The 21,761-nt window shown below is 42.5% G+C and overlaps 1 protein-coding gene and 1 long non-coding RNA gene across 3 annotated transcripts; one reads left to right on the top strand and one right to left on the bottom strand.

The window, feature by feature from the left end:
* Positions 1-2,160: 2,160 nt before the first annotated feature.
* On the top strand, positions 2,161-15,335 carry NPM1 (nucleophosmin 1). Of its 2 annotated transcripts, XM_036423772.2 has the most exons (11): positions 2,161-2,357; positions 4,138-4,217; positions 5,350-5,469; positions 5,759-5,852; positions 6,163-6,269; positions 6,368-6,426; positions 9,527-9,584; positions 9,926-10,009; positions 10,661-10,762; positions 12,978-13,052; positions 14,978-15,335. In XM_036423772.2, the coding sequence occupies exons 1-11, from the start codon at positions 2,300-2,302 to the stop codon at positions 15,014-15,016; spliced, it is 876 nt and encodes a 291-aa protein (XP_036279665.1). In that variant the 5' UTR covers positions 2,161-2,299; the 3' UTR covers positions 15,017-15,335. The 2 variants fall into 2 exon arrangements, with proteins under 2 accessions (XP_036279665.1, XP_036279666.1); XM_036423773.2 differs by lacking the exons at positions 12,978-13,052; positions 14,978-15,335 and adding an exon at positions 11,777-12,102 and having other exon boundaries at positions 2,183-2,357.
* Positions 10,303-17,204, bottom strand: LOC123651752. The gene is made up of 3 exons (XR_006740639.1): positions 17,111-17,204; positions 15,665-16,943; positions 10,303-10,314 (listed from the first exon to the last, which is right to left on the bottom strand). It is a non-coding gene; the product is annotated as an uncharacterized LOC123651752 (long non-coding RNA).
* Between the last annotated feature and the right edge of the window lie 4,557 nt (positions 17,205-21,761).

Here is a 21,761-nt window from a genome sequence, read left to right as displayed (position 1 = left end):
AAGCTGGCCTTTGCTAAAAACTCAAGGGACCAAGGAGCTGCCTGTGGCTCGCAAGCCACAGTTTGCCGACCACTGCCCTAGCCCCAGACGCCATCTGAGGCTACAACCAGAAGCCTGCAACCTGACCATGCTGGCACTCTCATCTTGGGCTCCAACCTCCAAAACTGTGACAAACTTCTGTTGTGTGGGAGCAAAGGGGCCACATGCTAACCTGACCAGCTCAGGAGAGACCTGCGTGGCAGGCGGCCTTGCAAACTCCAGACTAAAGTAACCCCAAAGGACGGTCCGAAATGAAAACCAATTAAAAAGCTGTCTAGTGGGGAGTCAAGTCCTATAGGCCATATCTTCCCAGACAAAGATAAACTTCACTGAGCCTCTAGTGACTAGAGTCTAGTCTTTCTGCACCGGAGTGGAACTTCTAAGTTTCCTTTCTCTGGACCCCTCCAGGCACAACCAATGTGCTAGGGCCCCGGGGCAGACACCACAAATCCTCATTGTTATTGTTATCTTGTTAGTTACGGTTAACTATCCCCTCCCCACCCTATTTCAGAGAAGCTTGAGTCTATCATTTTATTTTTTATCCAATCCCAGATTCCCCTCCCCTTCTTTGCTTTCTTCCGCCTCCCTAATCTATCACCAATGGATTTTATATAACCCCTTTTGATTGTAATGTATAAAACAAGGTGAAAACCACCATTCTCTCGAACATTATCTTAGTTCATTGAGATGCTGGTTCCTGCCTGGCAATTGTCAACCATTTGGCTCAAATAAACTCACAAAAAGTCTTTACAGGTTTGAATGTCACTTAATATTGTTATTATGTTGTTAATAGTTGTTATTAAGAATGTTGTTAATAGTTGTTTATACCAGCCTACGGTATTTTGTTATAGCCCAAACAGACACTAAGACAATGTTATGTAAACAGTTCAAAGATGCAATTACATGTATATACATTTGTAAGTAAATACCTGTCCTATGCAAGTCCATTTTTTTAAAAAAATAGGTATTTCTTTAATGATTTCAGAGAGGAAGGAAGGAAGGATAGAAACATCAATGATGAGAGAAAAATCATTGATTGGCTGCCTCCTGCAGGACCCCCACTGGAGATTGAGCCTCCTTGGCCTGAATCGAACTTGGGACCGAGTCGGCAGGCTGACGCTCTATCCACTGAGCCAAGCCGGCTAGGGCATTTCTTAGCATATACTTATGCAGACAGATATCCTTGGGATGGAGCTACTGGACATCCCTAAGGACAGATGTACAAAGATACCGAGCAGTCTGCATACATGAGCTGGAGGACTCTCTCGTCTCCTGGGTTTGGGCACCTTCCTCCTCGCCACTCCTTCCCTTGTCTGCAAAGTGGGCACAGTCACCTCTGCCTCCCGGACCGAGCGGGTACCCACTGGGGGGTATACACCCCTTTTGGCCTCCCAGGCCCGCCTCCTGCCCTGGGTGCATACAAAAGAGGCTGCCTCAGTGCCCGGCTTTCAGGCCCCACCATGACGTAAAGATGCGGGATTTCAGCCTGGGAGGTGCTCCCTCCGCAAGCACCGAGCTGAGGCAGTCCGGCCAGCAGCTACATCATCCTTTCTTCCCAACAAAGACTCCGGAGTCCGCTCTGTCTGCGGCACCTGAGGCGCTCACTCTGGGAGAACAGGGAACCGTGAGCCAGGCCCTGCGGGCAAGTCGCAAATCCCGGTTCGGCCGGTTTGGAGGCCCCTGAGGCATGAGGGGCGGGGGAGAGGTGAGCGGAGCGGCTCTCTGGCTCACAACCTCCACACGCCTCTTCCAGGCCCAGGGCTGCCGTCGCCATCTTGCAGGGTGGGCTGCGCAGGCTTTTGGCGCCAGGCCCGCGCGCACGAGCAGGACGTGTGGAGCTGGGAAGGGGAGGGGGCGCGCGCTGCCGGGGCCGGGGGGGGGGGGGGTGGGGGGAAGCGCGCGTGCGCAGCGGCCGCGGCAGCGGCGGAGGGGTGGGGCCCGCGGAGGAGTGCGCGTGCCCGGCGGCAGCCCCTCCAGCACCTGGCGGAGGCGGGGGGCGCGGAAGGAAGGAGGCGGGTCGGAAAGCGCTTGCGCAGGAGGGGAGCTCCCGTGCGGGAAGAGGGGGACTCTCGAGCACGCGCGCGCGCGCGGCGGCGAGACTTCGGGAACTCTCGCGAGACCTCCTGGTGCTTTATAGGTACGCAGAGAGCCCGCGTCCTTTCCTTGGTGCGATTCCGTCCTGCGCGTCTGCTCCGCTGCAGCACCGGCGCCGTTTCTCTCCGCCCGCCTTCTCTGCCACCCAAGTGCGTGCTCCCACCCCATGGAAGATTCTATGGACATGGACATGAGCCCTCTGCGGCCCCAGAACTACCTTTTCGGTAACGACTGGGGGAGCTGGAGCGAGGCCCAGCCGGGCCTAGCGGCTTGGAGGTGGGGGGGCGGGAATGCGGCTGAGGCCGGGCTGTGGAGGAAAGAAGCGAGGCGGGCGGGAGGCCTGAGGCCTGAGGGGGTGGGAGGCGAGCCGCCGGGGCCGTGCAGCCTGAGGGATGGAGAGCCAGGAGGGGTGAGCACTGAGGGATGGGAGGGAGGGGCGTGCTGAAGCCTGGGGGTAGCGGTCCGATGGAGACCCATGGAGTGTGGGGCTCCTTGGGACCGGCTGGCTGAGGGCTCGGCGTTGACGGGGGTAAACTGGAGCTCCAGGCGTCATTCCCCCCCCCCCCCCCAAGGGTGTGTGAGACCGAGGGGGTTTGATTCCCGGCCATTGCCTTGGTGCAGGGCCCCAGGCTGGTGCAGCAGGTCGTGTGGGCTCGTGGTGCGAGGCGCGGGCCACGTTCCCGGAGGAGGGGATGGGAGAACCTGGCCTCGCCTCCAGGCCTCGGGAATTCCGGCGCCCAGGCGCCCGGGGGCCTCGGCGGGCTCCAGGGGGAGGGGAGGCGCGGCCCGGCCTGAGGAGGCGCAGGCGCCGGGAGCACGTGGTTGCCACGTGGTCGGGGGAAGGAGGGGTGTGGGCACCACATCCGGGGCTCTCGGTCGCCTTGTCACCCCGGAGCCCCGGATCCCGGGGCTTCCCAGGGGCCGTCGGGCGGGGAATGGTCGGAGAGGTGGTGGGTAGGACCTGGATGGTGGAGGCCTTTGTTCAGCCAGCCCTCCGTGGAGCCCTTTCCCGGACGTCACCGCGGGAGGTGGGTCGCCCATTAGGCGCAGGTGTGACCATGGTGATGCTCAGAACGCAAGTGCCTTAGGGCAGGTTGCACTTGGAGGTAAATGGATACGTTCTAAACCACGATTCTTGACTCCAGAACTGGCGAATTATAATTTTTTTTTTTTTTTGGAGGGTTAGGATCCCTTATGTGGGGAATCGTGCAAACAGCTTTTTTTTTCTTTTTTTTTCTTTTTTTTCTTTTTTTTTTTTTAAGATGAGACATGTGTTAAGGTTCAATGTGGATCAGTAAGACCCGGTACTGTTGCTATACTCCATCTATACCAAGGTTTTGGGATTTCGCCTCTTCCCAGGACACAGTGCATATCATACTAAGGAGAGAGCAGAATTTGGTTTCCAGTAAACTTGTTGAAGCCATTTCTTTGTGTCAGCCAGTCTTCAAGTCACTGCAGATTCTGCCCCAAGTTTATTTTGTTGCTTATGACATGCTGAGGTTTGTTAATAGAGCAATAACATTTAAGCATCTATGTACCAGTAACTATTAGATTGCAATTAAATGGGGTCATTTAAACTAATAAAAATTTTACTTTGATGACTTAATTGCTTATTGGTGGAGTAGGTAATACCCAGTATACTTTAATGCTTTTATTTCTAGCCATTTTGAATAGCTGGGTTTTTGATCAGCTATATCAAGGTATCTTTGTTGGTCCTTTCTATTGGAACTATTCCCTAGGATATGTCGACATACCATCGCTGAATGATGTACATTAAGTTATGTTCAGAAGTTGTGTTTAAGGCAAGAGTAGACATGTCCTAGGGATATGTTAAGGCCTGTATGGATGTTATTTGATTGTAGGCGTTTGTCTTCCAGGATCTAGGAAGAGAGGCCTTCAGGTAGAATGGTGAAAAGCCACAAGTTAATAGTTTCCTTTTGGTTACCCACACAAGTTTCAGTATTTTTTCTCTGTGTTTTAGTTGCTCTTTTTCTTCATTTACAGGTTGTGAACTAAAGGCCGACAAAGATTATCACTTTAAGGTGGATAATGATGAAAATGAGCACCAGTTATCTTTACGAACGGTACTTAAACTTTTCAAAATAAACTACTAAACCTTTCTTGATTTCAGCCTTAGTTTCTATTTGTGTGGCTTAATATCCAATTTAAAAAAAATATTTTATTGATTTTGTACAGAGAGGAAGGGAGAGAGATAGAGAGAAACATCGATGAGAGAGAGTCATCAATCAGCTGCCTCTTGCACACCCCGCAACCAAGGTACATGCCCTTGACCGGAATGGAATCCTGGACCTTTCAGCCCCCAAGCCAACGCTCTATCCATTGAGCCAAACCGGTTTCGGCAATATCCAATTTTTAAAATATATATTTTATTGATTTTGTACAGAGAGGAAGGGAGAGAGATAGAGAGTTAGAAACATCCATGAGAATCATCGATCAGCTGCCTCTTGCACACCCCCTACCGGGGATGTGCCCGCAACCAAGGTACATGCCTTTGACCGGAATCGAACCCGGGACCCTTCAGCCCCCAAGCCGGCACTCTATCCATTGAGCTAAACTGGTTTCGGCTCCAATTTTTATTATAGTATTTTTATAACTGGGTATTGTGTACTGATTTTCTGTATACCTGTGATACAAAACTTGGTATTTTTACCACTCTTTTGGTAATCATGTAAAAGTCCAGTTACACTACTGTTCTTTATATTTCTATATACTTAATATGCCTTAGAAAGTCTTTTAGGGTAGTGTTAAATGTTCTCTGTCCCCTGCAGAGACTAGCCCATAGCCTGCTACTCAACTTGTAAGTGGTCAATAAATGTTGGGTAATCATACTGTGGATAGGTGAGGACATGGATAGGTGATCGACATGTACAACTATAGGGTGTCCCCTCCCCCCAATATATACACACGCATTGAATAATTGTAAAGGCAGTATTTATTAAAATGCATTTCATTTCCAAAATCAGCTGTTAGAGTGTATGTATTTTTGGGGACACCCTGTATGTTATCAAATGCATCTTTATGCATTTGTTCAAATTTACTGAGGATGAGAAATTGATTATCAAAGTCCCATAAAACTTGAAAATAATATTAATTGTGCATAGATTAGTTTTCCATTAGTGGTAATAACGAAAAGTTTATAAGTAACTTTGAACATGTACAGAAAGCTAAGTTGCACTGCTCTTTTTCTGTTCCCAGGTCAGTCTAGGGGCTGGAGCAAAGGATGAGCTGCACATTGTCGAAGCAGAGGCCATGAATTATGAAGGCAGCCCCATTAAAGTAACACTGGCAACTTTGAAAATGTCCGTACAGCCAACGGTAAGGGCACTTGTAATGTGGATTTCCTGGCAAGGTCTAATTCTGTTAGGGCGGGTTACACTGGGAGATGGGCGAGGGTTGTTGCCGCGCGGTTGAATGGTGAACACTGGAACATGGTGGTTGCTCTTGTGTATCAGGTGGGAAAACGGGTTGTTGGTTTGCTCATTTGGTTTATGGATTTGCCTGTCGAGCCTGTAACACAAACATTTGTAAGTTATGAGAAGGTTTTATTCCAAAACATTTAACTTTATTTTCTTTACAATACTTAGTGATTTCAAATCTCTTTTAGGTTTCCCTTGGCGGCTTTGAAATAACACCACCTGTGGTGTTGCGGTTGAAGTGCGGTTCAGGGCCTGTGCATATTAGCGGACAGCACTTAGTAGGTATGTTATTTTTATTATCTTTTATGTAGTTACCTTGTTCCTGCTGGACTGCTGTCTTTATAGAGCTTCAGATGGGAATCTAGTAGTTATATTACTAATTTATATCTGGAAACACCTGCTACATTGCATTTGAAACCTAGTAATGAGTGTTAGGTCTCATAGTTCCTCTTTGTAAAAAATGTGTTTGCTTTTTGTCTCTTTTAAGTAGTAGAATTTTTTTTAAATACTCATTACTGTATATTAATGCCCTTTTTCCCCGAGTTACTGCTTTTAGGTTGAGTTTTAGTAGTGACTAATAAATTTATTTTAGCTGTGGAGGAAGATGCAGAGTCAGAAGAAGACGAGGAGGAGGATGTGAAACTCCTAAGTATGTCTGGAAAGCGGTCAGCCCCTGGAGGTGGTAGCAAGGTTCCGCAGGTATAGATGTAATTTATTACAGGTACCTTATTCTGGCCTTCAGTTTGGGCACTTGCTCATGAGGTCTTTTTTTTTTTTTTTTTTTTTTTTTTTTTAAGAAAAAAGTAAAACTTGAAGACGACGAGGATGATGACGATGAGGAGGACGACGATGAAGAGTAAGTGTGGACTTACAAGTTTGACAAGGTTGTATGGGGGAGTTTTACGGAAATTATTTTCCAAAGTCTTCCTGTAGAATTGAGTAATAGCTTTAAATAAAGGGTAAATAGTCAGTGGTTGACATTTTTGGTTAAATGAGCCAAGTTAAAGGATATTGTCGGAACTAGGAACCTTAAAGTGCTGCAGTGCATTGAGAATTTTCAGAACTATTTCCCTGATGTGTTTGACTAGATACCTTTTTCCTGAGGAATATTGTAGTGGTCACATGACTGTAGCTAACAGGTGTATTTTATGCTGAATAGTTTATGATAAATGGGTTGGGTGGAAAGAGACACAGAATAGCTCTAGCTGCATTCATTTTGTAAGTTGTCACTTCTGGATCCCCACCCTCCAAAGATTTTGGCTCGAGGTTCTCTGGTCCTTATTGAGAAATTAAGATTCTAGAAGAATAGGATTTTCATGGGGAATTTAAAATTAGGTTGGAAACAAGATTTGATGTATTTACTAACCTCTAAGGCTATGGTAAATAATTAGGTGTACACTGTGGAATGCCATTTATATCTTGGGTGGCTCAGTTGGAGTGTTGTCCCATACACCTTGAGGGTTCCATTCCCAGTCAGAATGAATATGGAAGGCAACTGAAGGATGTTTTTCTCCTTCCTCTCTAAAGTCAATTAAAAAAAAAAAATCCACAGAGGATTTTAAAGAAGTGCTACTTTCCTATATGCAACAGAATCTGTAACTTTTAATACATTAGCTTTTAATTGCCCGCTAACTTTATTCCTGAGTCGAGGTTGGTCCATATATATTAACATTTAAATAGAACCAGAGAAAGACATAAGAATGCTATCAACTCTGGAAGAGAGGTTTTCAGCAACCTCAACTGGCCCTTTGAGCATGCGAATACAGGCAGAAAATAAGGGAAGGTTGAGAGTTTAATACTGAGAAAAATTCGTTTTAAACCCAATGTAATGGGTGTTTGCTGGGCTGTTTGCTGTTAGAAAATTTGCCATTAGTGAGGATTAAAATAATATACCAGTGTTTTTCAACCTTTTTTGGGCAAAGGCACACTTGTTTCATGAAAAAAATCACGAGGCACACCACCATTAGAAAATGTTAAAAAATTTAACTCTGTGCCTATATTGACTATATATAAAGTAATTCTCTTGAAGAATAGGAATCAAATAAACACAAAGAAAGTATTTTATAATTACTTTATTATGAAATATTAAGTAAACAAAATAGTGAAAAATTATAAAATTCTTGTCTTGTCTGCACCTACGGTACACCAGGCAACATCTGTGCCGCGGAACAGCGGTTGAAAACGCTGTAATATACCAAGAGGAATGGGAACTGGATGTAGGACAAAAATGAGAAATCTGGGTGCTTAAGTAGGCTTGAATTTAGTTAGTCTGGTGATTTCAAGTTACCTTGGTGTAGGTTTATAAGTGAACATCTAATAGCACAAAGTCAGATTTTGTCCACAGTCCTTTCCCGGGAGACTTCAGAGTAGGACCTGATTGGTATCTTGATTCTGCTTGGGCTTTGGAAGATTTCCTAGCTTTAAAATGGGGATAATTTCTTAATGTAACCACCATGTAAGACACCTAAGAAGTCATTGCCAAGTTTTCTAAAAGTTTTACAGGTTTAACTTAATTTAGGCCTTTGGCCCTACTTCGCTCTTAATGCATGTGAATATCAAGTTGTCCTGACATTTTAGACTTCTTTCTCCTTTGAATGGTCTTGGCACTCTTTCTAGAAGTAATTGCCATAAATATAGAATGGGGCAAAAGTAGGTTTACAGTGTGAGAACACAAAATTTTGTATTGTATTTTTTTCATATAAACAACTGAGCCTGCTTTTGCCCCACCCTGTGTATGGGTATATTTCTAGACTCAGATTCCATTCTATTAATGTGTGTCTATCCTTTACCAGTAAAACACTGTTGATTTCTGTGTTGTAGTTGAACTGTGAACTCTTCAGCTTGGATCTGTTTAACATTCTATTTGTCTACTTTGGGTCCCTTGAATTTCAATAATTTAAGGAATGATTATGGAGAAGCCAGCTGGCATTCTTTTAGGGATTGTGTTAAATCTAAATTAATTTGGAGAGTTGCTACCTTAATATCACATCTATAAACATGGGATATTTTTTTCATCTATCTCAATCCTAAATAATTTTGTTATTGTGTTTTTAGTTGTAAAAACTAAACATTTACCATCCCAACCATTTTTTAACAGTTCAGTACTGTTAACCATATTCACATTGTTTACAGGTGTCAATACTCTTTTACATCTAGAAATACTGAAACTGCCCATTGAACAAAAACTATCCATTTCTACCTCTCCCCAGCTTCTGGCAACCACCAATTTACTCCCCAGTTTCTATAAATAAATTGATTATTCTAGATGTTTCCCAAGTTGAATTGTGTAGTATTTGCCTTTTTTGTTACTGTCTTTCACTTAGTATAATGTCCTCAAGGTTCATCTAGGTGCAGTGGGTGACAAGATTTCCTTTAAGACAATGTCATGTGTACTTGTGACATTTTCTTTATCCATTTAACCATTGGGCGACACTTGGGTGCTTCTACCTCTTGGCAATTATGAATAACTAGAGGCCTGGTGCATGAAAATTCACACACTGGCTTCCCTCTGGGCTTTGCTCTGGTCCCAGCTTAGTCCTGAAAGACATTGGTCTAATTAGCATATTACCCTTTTATTATAGACCATGGGCTGTGGCAGTGCCTGCCTGCCTGCCCCACCACCCTGGCCTTGCTTTCTCCTTTCCCTCCCTCTTCTATGCTGTCTTCACTCCTCCCTCAGTGTATGCAATTTAACCGCCATCTTTGTTGGGTTAATTTGCATACTTTCTCTGATTGGCTGTGGGCATAGAGGGTACGGTCAAGTAACATTTTCCTTTTATTAGTGTAGATAGTGCAGTGAACATGAATGTGTATGTCTTGTCTTTCAAGATCCTTTGACTCTTGACAACCCTCCAAAGTTTAAAAATTTGTGATTTAATGGAGATTCAGCCAATTTTTAGGTTTTTTTTTTTTTGGTTGTTGAATGCACCAATAATAGTTACTTATTTCATTTGTAGTGATGATGATGATGATTTTGATGATGATGAAGCAGAAGAAAAAGCTCCAGTAAAGAAAGTAAGTAGGATATACAATGCTAGAAGATTGTCAGAAATAGCTATTAGAAAATGTTGGGAAATTTTCGGTGCTGCTGACTTGGAGGAGTGAAAGCTGCCTGTAGGAGGGAATGCTGACCTCATACTTGAAGTTGGTCCTGAATAGGGCTGACCTGAAGACTTAGCTAATGGTGGGAACGGACTTGTTTTCTTTGTTCTTGCGGCTTTCTTCCTCTTTGTTCGCTCCTTTGCAACATCAAAACGATTGCTTCATCTTGGCCTGACTGCTGCTTTTCTTACATGCTTTGGGGTAGTTTTATGTACTCTGGTATGTGAGCTGATTATGATTAATCTCAATTACAGTCCATACGAGATACTCCAGCCAAAAATGCACAAAAATCAAATCAAAATGGAAAAGACTCAAAACCATCAACACCAAGATCAAAAGTAAGTGGGAACATACAAATCCAGGCTTCATTGAACTATTGTAGTTAGAAAAGTTAGAGGTTTTACTGTGGGTGAATGTTGTCTGTCCGGAAGTTGATAGGCCTTTGGAGAACAACTGTAATGGTGTCTTCAAAGAGCCACATATGCTTGTCGATGACAATGTCGTGTGTATAGCTACTTGTTTTTTTTAGTCGGGGAGAAAGCCAGCAGCAATACTTTTATTTTGATAAAAAGTTAACTCCTATAAGGGATCTTGCTTGTTGAAAGGTAAATGTGTTGCATGGTGCAGAGCTTCTCAAACCTGGCTGCATGTTAGTCACATAAGGAGATTAAAAGAACCCCAGTACCTGGGCCGATGTTACTTAAGTGCTCTCGGATGGGCCCAGGCATCAGGCTGCATTAACTTCCTTGCTTCATGCATAGTGGTCTTCTGGTTCCCTTTTTGATGGGAACTGTAAGTGTGGAACTGACTTGGTGTCCAAAGACCCCTGTTCCTTTTTTAAGGAATGACTTATTCATTTGTAATAGCAACTCAAGTCTAGCTGTTTACTAGTGTTTATAAGAAAGGATTGTAAGAATAACTTCACAAAACATTTAGGTAGGCTGGGTCTTAAGAGCTGTTTTCTTAAAATTGGAATTAAACTTTTCCAGGGTCAAGAATCCTTCAAAAAACAGGAAAAAACTCCTAAAACACCGAAAGGACCTAGTTCTGTTGAAGACATTAAAGCAAAAATGCAAGCAAGTATAGAAAAGGTGAGTAAAATTATATTTAAGAAACTGATAGGTTTATTTACCATTCACTCAAATTATCTTTTTTGGTGGTTTGGGACAGCACTGTCCTTAATACATCTGTTACTTGATCGTGATATGTAAGTTTTTTAGAAATGGATTATTAGTTACAATCATTTATCTCTGGTAATTTTTTTTTGCATGTTTGAAGTTACATGTGCTTTATTTTTTTCATTATAAAAAATATAAGTAAGTTGGTTTAAGATGCATTCTGATCCTAGATGTTAAAATAAGATCAACAAAAACACTTCCCTTTAACTGATCTTCTGGTTGTAAGATGCTGTAGAGCCAGCAGAGGGCGCATGAGTCTTAATTTTTATGAAGCGGCTGGAAAAGTAGACAGTCTTTGGCTGCTAGTGTTGTAGTGAAAAAAAAAAAATACCGGTACTCAAGATTGACTAGTAAAAAACATTTTCCAACAAATTGAGTCATTCCTTTTATACCAAGGTGTCACCAGTTGATAGATTTATATCTTGAGTTTTTTATTGACTATAATAGGTTTTTAGTTTCCTTTTGTCTTAAATAGTGGAAATGTGAGAAGAGGATTGACTCATTCTACTACTTAACCAGGGCACTAAACTAAATTTCCGTGAACTCTGGACTTGAAGAGTATGGGATAATTGATTCAAATACCTTGAAACACATTGGAGGAAAGTGTTAATTTATAAATTGTTGCTTAGACCCCAGTTTTTGAGAGTAAATGTGGTGGTGAGGGAAAGTTGCTGACTTCTTTCCCCCCGTTTTCCTGTGTGCCTAGGTCTGTGTGTTTTAGTAGGCTTCCTTGTGCAGTGATGAGTCAAGTCGATTGGAAAAATAAAATTTTAGGGCCTGAATGTACCTCTAGATTTTGCTTTTGTACTACTGTAAACCTTTTTGCCTTCCTGCTTTATTTATCCCTTGCATACAGTGCTAAAATAACCTTTTAGATACCCCTCCCCCGCATTTTAATATGGTCCTATCTCCTTGGTTTAATTGCAGGCACATTGAACAATCCTGGGCACTACTGGTAAATTAAGCCCAAAGATGGGGAAAGAGGAAAAGGAGAGACAAATATAGTCCATACTGAGTATCATCAACAATCCAGACTGAAGTCTTCTATTTTAATCTCATGCCCTTTCCTGGTTTATCACTCACCCATGTCCCCTTCCAGGCTGGAAGCAATCTCACTTAGTCTCCTAATGCACCTTTCTTTTGCTGTGATTCAGTGAACTTTTCTTGACTTGTTCATTTATCTCGCCTCTTTGACCATGTTTTAAACACCTTTGTATCTCCCTAGCTGCTCAATAAATATTTGAATGAATGAATGAAGAACGTATGTGACAATAATTTAAAAACAGAAATTACTTTCTAGGTGATAGTACCATACCTGATCCCTAACCTACTTCATGCCATGGTTCCTTTGGCATTCCTGAAGTCACCTTACCTTTTTAAAATGCATAAAAGGATTTAAGTTACTGGGGGAAATAAAAATTACCAAAAGAGGAAATAAGTGATATACTTAGTTGCACATTAAATCCAAAGTAGTGATAAACATTTCATAATAGAAATTCTTAAGAAAATAATTCGGTGCTAACACTATTAGGGCTTTTTTTTTTTATGCTTATAATTGAAGAAAATGCTAAACTTTAGTTTGAGGTGAATGAAATGTCACGTTAATTTCCCCCCCATTCATATGCTCCCTGAATTGACTCGGGTTAGTACTGTGCTGGGCCTAGGTTCTTCGTACGTATTAAAGTGATCTATTAATAGTTTTGGTGACGTGTGCATATGGTACTGAAAAGGGGTGTGTATTTGCTTTGTTTTGTATTTGGTTCTGGGTGGAAGAGGGTGGTGATCAAACAATTGTTAGGTTATAGAGCAGGCAGCCAAGTTGACATTTAATTGCTTAAAGAATCTAAAGCATGGCTTGTACTTGGTATTTACTTCAAAGATGGGGGGGGGGGGAATTTGACACTGACAAAGCCGGTCAGTATGGGAGTGGTATGAAAGACATAGGTCCTAAGAATTAGTTGGTCTTTCTGGGCCTGAAAGACCCAGATGTATTCAATGGTTTTAAAGAATTGAAGGGATAAGGCATGAACTGATGATCCATGTAAAAATAGCATGCAAATATGAGGAATTTCTTAACTTACAAATAGTGCTTATATACTCACCCTTAGTACTGCTTTTGTCTCAATAGGGCGGTTCTCTTCCCAAAGTGGAAGCCAAGTTCATTAATTACGTGAAGAATTGCTTCCGGATGACTGACTTGGAGGTAACTTTTCTCAAGACATGACCTAATCCAATATTTTATTGTGATTTATTATGATTCTTTAGTCTCTTTAAGTGTTGGCTTCTTTTAAAAGATTTCTAACCACAGACATTACTTTAGATTGAATACATGGAAATGCTTTAAGAATTTAGTTGGCAGAGACTGAGAAGATAACTTTTAGTATATTTTCCCCAACTTTTATTATATAGTTGGTAAATTACCTCTTTGTTACTGAGCTCAGTTTTACTGTTGGTACTAAGTTGGCTAAGACCTGAGCTGTGGTTTTCCTTGCTGCTCCACTTGGCTGCTTGGGCAGTCTGGCCTTTCGCTTTCCTGAGTTGGCGGTGGGAAACCATTTCTCCATAGATCTTATGGGAAGCACATTTTGCTGAAATGAACCTAAGGTGTAAAACCTGGCAGCAAGAAACCAAATTGTAGTTAATGCTCAATATTGTAGCTTGAGTCAATGTAGACTTTCTGTTCCTAACAAGTAAAGGTATTTATCAATGAAAACCAGGTATTAATTTTTGTCTTGTTCACAGTGACTCTTAGGTTATAAAGGAAAATGTAAAAGTAGTTACTTAGGTTGCTGGGCATTGTGCATATAGCAGACATAGCCTGTAGTTCAATTCTGTCAGGGCTCCCTAAGTCTTTTTAGCTTTTTTAATAAAGAATTTGTCAGAGCTATTTTTCTGCCATAATATTTGGTATTTAAATTACAAAAATGGTGGCACCATTTTTCTCAGATTTGAAACCCTTTCAGTGGTTCAGTACTTTATGGTTGGGTTATTGTGAGTTCAGCTTTGATTGAGTTGGTGGCCATGAGATGATCAAGTTCACCTTTTTATTTTGGTTGTTACTCTGGTGTGTGTGTGTGTGTGAGAGAGAGAGAATGTATTTGAACTTCAAAATTCTTCAAGTTTTCTGAATAGTTGACGCTTATTAAACATTTTGAAAACTGCTGTATGCGGTTGTTATGTTGAAAATGATGGAAAGTCAGAAACCAGCATGTACTGACAGGTAACCAGAACCAAGGAAAGTGGCAAACTGAAATTTTTGATCAAGAAAAATTCAGGTGAAGGCAAAAGTAATAAAGGTGCAATGGCCTTCCATACAGTATAACATCAGTCTTGAGCTGAAATGACTGAATTCCCTGCTTACAGCAATATCTTCTGATTCCCAAGTATCTTCACTATTTTCTGAAAAGTACCAAGATGAAATTCCTACAATAGTAGAGTGTAATAGCTCAGTTTACTACTACAGATAATCAAAACTAACTGTCTCACGTTTTTTATGGCATAGCTACAGAAGCGAGGAGTCACCATAAAAATTTTCCCATTGCTTATGCAGTTTTTCTTAGGAAAAAGTGTTGCTTGTGAGAATTTGGCTAGTAAAATCCCTTCCAGATGGACTTTGAGAAATAGCAAATTTCTGCAGAAACTCTTGAATTAAGAGCTAAAAAAAACAACACCCCATCAAGACTGCTCTTTAAAAAGAGAACATTGTTTATGAATAGGAAAAAGAACTGCCATCTTGGAAGTAGATTATACTGTACTTATCATGACTCATATGAAATGGGTTTTTATCACTTGAAGAATTTTATTTTTACATGGCTGTTGCTGAATTACTAGCATGAGAAAAAGTATGGGGTGGGACAAATGTAAATTTACAGTAAAAACAAGAATCCTGTGTTTTGCATATTCACAACTGTAAGCCTACTCTTGCCCCACCCTGTAGAAATCATCTGTAGGAAATTGACAGTGATACTTGTATAAATTAAAAAAAATCTTAATTATCTAGAGTGAGCCTTTCTGGTGGTAGAATGAAAAATAGGTATGTTGAACTGTACAAAGAGACATGGTTTAATTTATTGGTTGTCTGTGAAGTGCTGTGGTTCTTTAACCACATTTCCTTTTTTTTTTTTCCAGGCTATTCAAGATCTCTGGCAGTGGAGGAAGTCTCTTTAAGAAAATAGTTTAAACAGTTTGTTAAAATTTTCCGTCTTATTTCATTTCTGTAACAGTTGATATCTGGCTGTCCTTTTTATAATGCAGAGTGAGAACTTTCCCTACCGTGTCTGATAAATGTTGTCCAGGTTCCATTGCCAAGAATGTGTTGTCCAAAATGCCTGTTTAGTTTTTAAAGATGGAACTCCACCCTTTGCTTGGTTTTAAGTATGTATGGAATGTTATGATAGGACATAGTAGTAGTAGTGGTCAGACAAATGGGAATGGTGGGGAGACAAAAATATACATGTGAAATAAAACTCAGTATTTTAATAAAGTAGCACTGTCTATTTAATTTATTCTCTATATGCTTTATCAGAAATGTACACAGTTAAGTGTCAAACAGTATCCTAAAATCTCATGAGAAATAGTCTCTGCTCTATACCTCTTAAGTAGTAATGCTTCTCACAGCTAACCAACCTGCTTTTTGTTGTATTTAGTGCTTATACCTTCTTGTCTCCTGATAATAGTTAATTGTAACCATGCTAATGTGTTTCCAAATGGTCCAAGCAGAACAGAAAATGAACTACATTCTCAGCTGTACTTCCCCTCCCCCCAACATACACACACATCCCAGCCCCCCAGGGATTGGATTGGCATCAAACTTACGACCCTTCAGACTGCATGCCAAAGCTCTATTCACAGCCAAACCAGCTAGGGCTTCATGTATTCTTTGCACGTGACCAGGAGTGGGGTGTATGTGTGCTAATTAAGATTTTTATTGCAGGTTCTGAGATTTTATGTGTTTTATAATCTTGTTCTGGGCCTTGGCTGGACTGAGTCTGTTCTCCAGAGGCTCCAATTCTGGATTATTTTCTTGGGAGATTTCAGCCTCCTACTTCACTCATTCATTTGTAGGCCTTCTGATTGATTCTTGTTTAAACTTCAGGAGAGAGACTTTATTTAATGTCTTCAAATTTGTGTTGCTGTGTGCTAAAGTCTAAAGAAACTTCTCCTATTCCATGCACTATTTACCCATTTCTCTTTTGCCTCCCTCAGCCTGTTTATCTTTGATTAGGAGGGTGGCATCAGCCTATCCAATTCCAGGTACATTTTGATGTGGTCTACAGACATGAGCCTTTTAATCGGGATGATTTTCCAGGGAGCCTTGGCTTAGATAAGGGTGGGGGGAAGATTGGTGCAGTACTTTGCTGTTGAGTCCCAGTTCCAGCTGTCAGTTCATTTACTTTAGGTTGTAGTTTTCTTCATTGATCCATTCTCTCCAGCACAGTCTGTCCTTACAACTTCCCTCTACCTTTATTTTAACGGGAGTGCATTAGGAGAAGGTAAACTGCATCACTGGGAAGTTCCTGTCTTTTAAAAGACATTTATATACTTCCAAGTTTAAAAGATCATCTACTTTAAATTGATAAGACAATCCCAAGTAAAACACTAAAAGCAACCTGCACATTAATTAGAAAGGTTACTGTGTTAAAGCTGAGTTCCTTCCCCAAATAGTGTCTGTCTTTGTGTTTAATTGGAGTATCGTAGGTAATTGCTAGTATTAATTACTTAACATGTTCAGAAAGTAGAAAGTGTACTAGTAGTAGTATAATGTCTTAACCAAAAGTACGTCTGGAAGTTGTAGTGCTTTGTGTAGAAGTTAAACCTTTCCTTTGGTTTGGCTGATGGGCACTTTTAAATGGGAAATCCAAAGGGACTTCACCATTCTGAGGGGAAGCGATGGGTTGTACCGGTGGTTTATGCTAATTTTAAAGAACTAATCAGATCCACTTTTGAAGAACATTCCAGGTAGGGCTTATTTATTTAGAAATAAAGAGATTCCTGTGCCCCAGCAGTCATTAAGAGTGCTAGTTATTAGATGTTAGCCAACTAAGAATGGCAGTGATCTGAAAAGGGAACTCCTGGGCTCTAACTTAGAAAATACCTTTTTATTTTTTATTTTTATTTATTTTTATTTTATAATTATTATGAAATATTAAGTAAACAAAATAGTGAAAAATTATAAAATTCTTGTCTGCACCTACGGCAACATCTCGCGGCACACTAGTGTGTCGCGGAACAGCGGTTGAAAAACGCTGCTCGAAAAGATACCTTTTTAAAAAATGGACTTGACTTTGCACAGTGCAGACTGGCAATGTGGCATTGGCCATACTTGGGTCAATGTAGTTTTTTATTTTTATTTTTATTTTTTTAAATATATTTTATTGATTTTTTACAGAGAGGAAGAGAGAGGAATAGAGAGAAACATTGATGAGAGAGAATCATGGATCAGCTGCCTCTTGCACCCCCCCAACTGGGGATGTGCCTGCAACCAAGGTACATGCCCTTGACCCGAATCGAACCCGGGACCTTTCAGTTAGACGCTCTACCACTGAGCCAAACCGGTTTTGGCAGGTCCTATTTTTTTTAATGTTCTTATCTCGTTATGGGTCAATGTAGTTTTAATTGACAAATATTAAGGTACCTATTATGGAAAAAGTTTAAGTTTCCTAAGACCAATAAGGAAAAAAACAAATTTCCTGTGTTTCCTGGAGAAAATGCGGATCAGTAGTGGAGGAAGCTTTAAGAGAAGCTGGTTTGTTAAGCAAATTGGGGATTTATAGTTCCTTCATTAGGAATACTACTTGGCTTTAGGTGGGTCTGCAGTTTGCCTTTTTAAAGTACTTGCTGCTTGAATCAACTATGCGTCCCATAAGTCAGTCAACATGAATTTTTTTAAACGATTTAGCCTTAGCAAAATACCATTCGTTATCCTGCAGGCATTTTCTTTAAAGTCCCCATTTTATTGCCTCCATTTGTACCTAACTGAAAATATTCTTGCTGTTTTATTTTGCCAATTTTCAGAATGATGGATTCTTGTCCTAGAACCTCAGAGTATCCAGTGAGTTAAGTATCCTGAAATCAAACTTTTGGTATTTGTGTTTCAGTCCAGTGTATTTTATCTTGTGCAATGGAATCCCCCCCCACAAAGTGTCTTTGATGTCAAGCATCTTAATTTTCTCAGACCTGGATTGATCCATTTCTTCAAGGAGCTTTGGTTCTTAAGAAAACTGGTATTTAGAGACCACAGTGGTGAGAGCACTGCTTGTTGGTTAGCTTAGCAGAGGCAGAGATGCACTTAGTGGCTGACTACCGGAAGCTTCATTTGGTGTAAGGTTAGGTCATGGTGAGAACTCCAGGGCTGTTACCTTCAGCCTCTCCAAAGAACAAAATCGGTTAGTAAGGCCATTTGGGGAGAGCAGATTGGACTGTCTGAACAGGATTGAGCAAATGATGGGTCCTGATGGGTGGAGGTTTATAGTGGTATGTCACAAAGCTTGCAGAAGGGAGTGGTTTGGACAACTACTAGCTCAATGAAAGGAGATAAACATTGCCAAGGGTGTGGGGCTTTTATTCAAGGGCAAAAATGTTCTGAGGGTTGCAAATACTGAGCTTAATCATCAAAGATAGTGGTGTGGGCCATTGAGAGAAAAGGATTAAACTTATTTCTGAAAATGCTATCTTCCAAACATTTCTCACCAAAGAGCCAGTTGCTCCCTGACTCAAACTTGGCGGTCGGGGTCTTGTTTTAGTGCTATCAAAGCTTCAAGAGGTGGTTTTGAGAACATTTTAGAGCCTCCGCTGCTAAGTGTGTACTTCTCTTATTAAACCGCTTGATTCTGTTGAAGACTGGAAGGCTGAGTTTTGTCTCATGTTCTTGGGCTGAAGGTTCTCCCATCTTGGTTCAAAAAGTTTGTATTCTGCAGATAATCTGACACTTAAGAGTTTTATCATTGGAGAGAGGCTGAAATAGTTTGAGATGCTGTTTACTTTCACTTGAAAACCAGATAGGAAGGATCTAAACACCCTATATAATAAATCCCTAATATGCAAATGGTCTGAATGGCAGAATGGCTAGTTGTATCTCACACTGACCACCAGGGGGCAGATGCTCAATGCAGGTGCTGCCCCCTAATAGTGCACTTCCCACAGGGGGAGTGCTCAGAAGCCAGCTCACAGCTGGCCAGCATGGTGATGGCGGGAGTCCCCTCGGGGGAGCAGGCCTATACTGGCAGTTGGACATCCCTTTAGAGGTCCCAGACCAAGAGGGCACAAGCTGAGCTGAGGGACACCCTCCACATACTGCATGAATGTCATGCACCGGGCCTCTAGTTTGGATATATACTGATTATTCAAGTGTTTGGCGCATTAGTCAATCAGCAAAACACCCTGAGGTGCTGACATTTACAGGGCTAGGGGTTAGCAGTTAACATACCTTTTCAATTTCCCTTAAGGCAACCAGGGATTTTGCAGATGTGAGATGTGAATCTCAGAAAATGGAGAGTTCACTAGCCTAGAGCTGGGGGTGGAATGCAGGTCTGATGGTTCCAGCAGGGACTAGCCCGGCCACCTAATCCCAACAAGAACTGTGGCCTGGACTAGCAGCCTCGCACTGCTGCCACTGTCAGTTCACCTGCAGTTTCTAAAAATGAGTTTAACCTTTGATAGATGGTCAAACTGGGATATCCACACTGTTGGCAGTAAAAAGGAACATCTATAGATAAAAGCAACAACAGACAAGGATGAGTCTCAAAAACATGCTGAGCAAAAGGAGCTGGACACAAGCACAAAATAGATGGTTCCATTTATGTGAAACTAGAATCTAGAGCCAATAGATTAGTGGTAACTTGGGGCTAGTGATGGGTGAGAGGAGGTTACCTGGAAAGGTGTTTGCATAACTAAGCATTTGTTAGGCTCCAAGTATACTTGAAACACGCATTTAAAAGTTTTAGGTCAATAGTACCTTTTAGGAAAAAAGGCCTAAAAGGCCTTCGCAAGGGATGACCAAGCATTGCCTGTTCTCACCCTCACCTGCCGCTTCTTCCCCTCTGGCCAACCCTGCCTGTCACCCAGCCTTTTCCTGCTTGCAGGCACCTGACATCTTTTGCATGGAATATTCCTTTGCGCGGTCAGCTCTGCTTATTTGCCTCCTTCACCCAGGACCCACTCCACAGGGCCTCAATAGGTGGTGATTAAATTGATGAGAAGTGACAAATAGTGGCACATCTCAAATGCTATACGAAGACGCCAAATTCAGATGGGAAGAACATTTAAGATTCATGTATGTTATGTGGAAACTATATGAAATGACTGGATTCGGAGTCAGGTTGAACACCTCCCAGCTTCATGTGAAAATAACCTGAAACCCGTAATTAGCAAATGAATAAAAGTTAAAATCTCCTGGAGCCTTCATGTGTGTCTGGCTTCATTCAGCAACACAACTGCATTGTAACTGTTATCCATGGTTTGTTGGTAGGAAGCGGTCAGACCTGTAGTTTATTAGTAAATGTTAGAAGCAATACTCCTGTCCAGGACCTCTGACTTGAGTTTATACCCTTACTCAAAACTGTTCTCTTAACTCTTTGGTCCATCGTATTTGAGTGACATCTTATTTGTGAGATGGACAAATATGCTTTATCTGAGCCTTGAAAAAAATGGCAAGCATTTTAGGTAGACCACAGAGACCTATGCCATCCAAAAGTAATAGTGAACAGGGTAGAAAACTCGGAAGATTCTTAGCCAGGAGATACTCCAAACACCTCACTTGATCAAAATTACCTCTGGTGTCAGAGTTCTTCGTATAAACGCAAGCTCGGGCCCTGCACGACATCTCTGTTCATGTCTGTGGCATCTGGCCACTGCACCTATCTTGGGGTAGGTTCATTTTTCTCTAGGACCCGGGACTTACAGCTCTGGCAATGCGAATGTCTAAGTGCATTCAGCCCAGCACTTCACACAGGAACTTTTCCCACCGCTTGGCAGCTAGTTTTGAAAAGGTTGTCTGCACTTGTGTCCAGTGCTGAGACAGGCGATCTGTTTAAGACAGCCTCGGCTCCGAAAGGGAGCCTATCAGGCTTGCAGAGAGGCCAGGTATTTTGGACAATTTCATACTCCATGACTAGGGAATAGTAGGGTTCCATGCACCTGCTTCAGTTTACACTCCAGTGAAATGGGAACATCCCGTGACACCCAGTAATTCGGATTCCTGGGTTTTGTGTTTTGGGCTTGTTCAGTATCTTTTCCACTATGACCTTCTCCCCTTAGTGTCCAAGGCAGAGACTTGCTGTGGGGGGCTCCCCAGTCCAGCAGTGGCAGGTGACAAGAACATCGTTTGAGGTTGGTGGGAGGAGAGGAGGGATGCCTCCGAAGGGGCAGAGGCGGCGAGAAGAGATGTCCTCAGAGTGGGTCCTGGTTAAAGGAGTCAAACTGCTGAGCACGCAAAGGGAAGCCAGTCTCCAGCCAGGTCACCAGAGTTGGGCCTAGAGTGGTCGCTGACCAGAGTCCTGCTGGCTCCTGCTGGTCCGCTGCCAAGCCAGCCCGGGCTGGGGTTGCAGTGAAGCCTCTGAGCCTCTAGATGGCAGTCCTGCGTTTCCAAAGCTGGCTCGCCTACGGGGGAGCCCTGCTGGGATCCAGAACCCGGCTGCGAGCGAGCCCCGAGGGGGAGAGACACCCGGAGACCCCTCCCCCTCCCCTCCCCCTCCCAAGGATTTCTGCACTTGTTTGTATCGAATGCAGCAAGGAGGGCGCGGAAGGGGGTCATTTAGCGTGGCCAGGTGACCGAGAGGGCAGCTGGGACACGCCACCATCCTGCGTGGACGGACTCACAGGGCGGGTGGAAGTGACCCCTCTTACAAGGAGCCGCCCCAGGGGCTGGGCCTGGCCCGCCCCCCTCCTCGCTCCCCACCGCAAGCGCTAGCGGGGG

Source organism: Pipistrellus kuhlii, unplaced genomic scaffold (assembly GCF_014108245.1).
Source record: "Pipistrellus kuhlii isolate mPipKuh1 unplaced genomic scaffold, mPipKuh1.p scaffold_m20_p_8, whole genome shotgun sequence".
In the NCBI taxonomy this organism is placed as follows: domain Eukaryota; kingdom Metazoa; phylum Chordata; class Mammalia; order Chiroptera; family Vespertilionidae; genus Pipistrellus; species Pipistrellus kuhlii.
The sequence above is the reverse complement of the archived record's forward strand: the minus strand, read 5'-3'. Positions and strand labels throughout refer to the sequence as shown.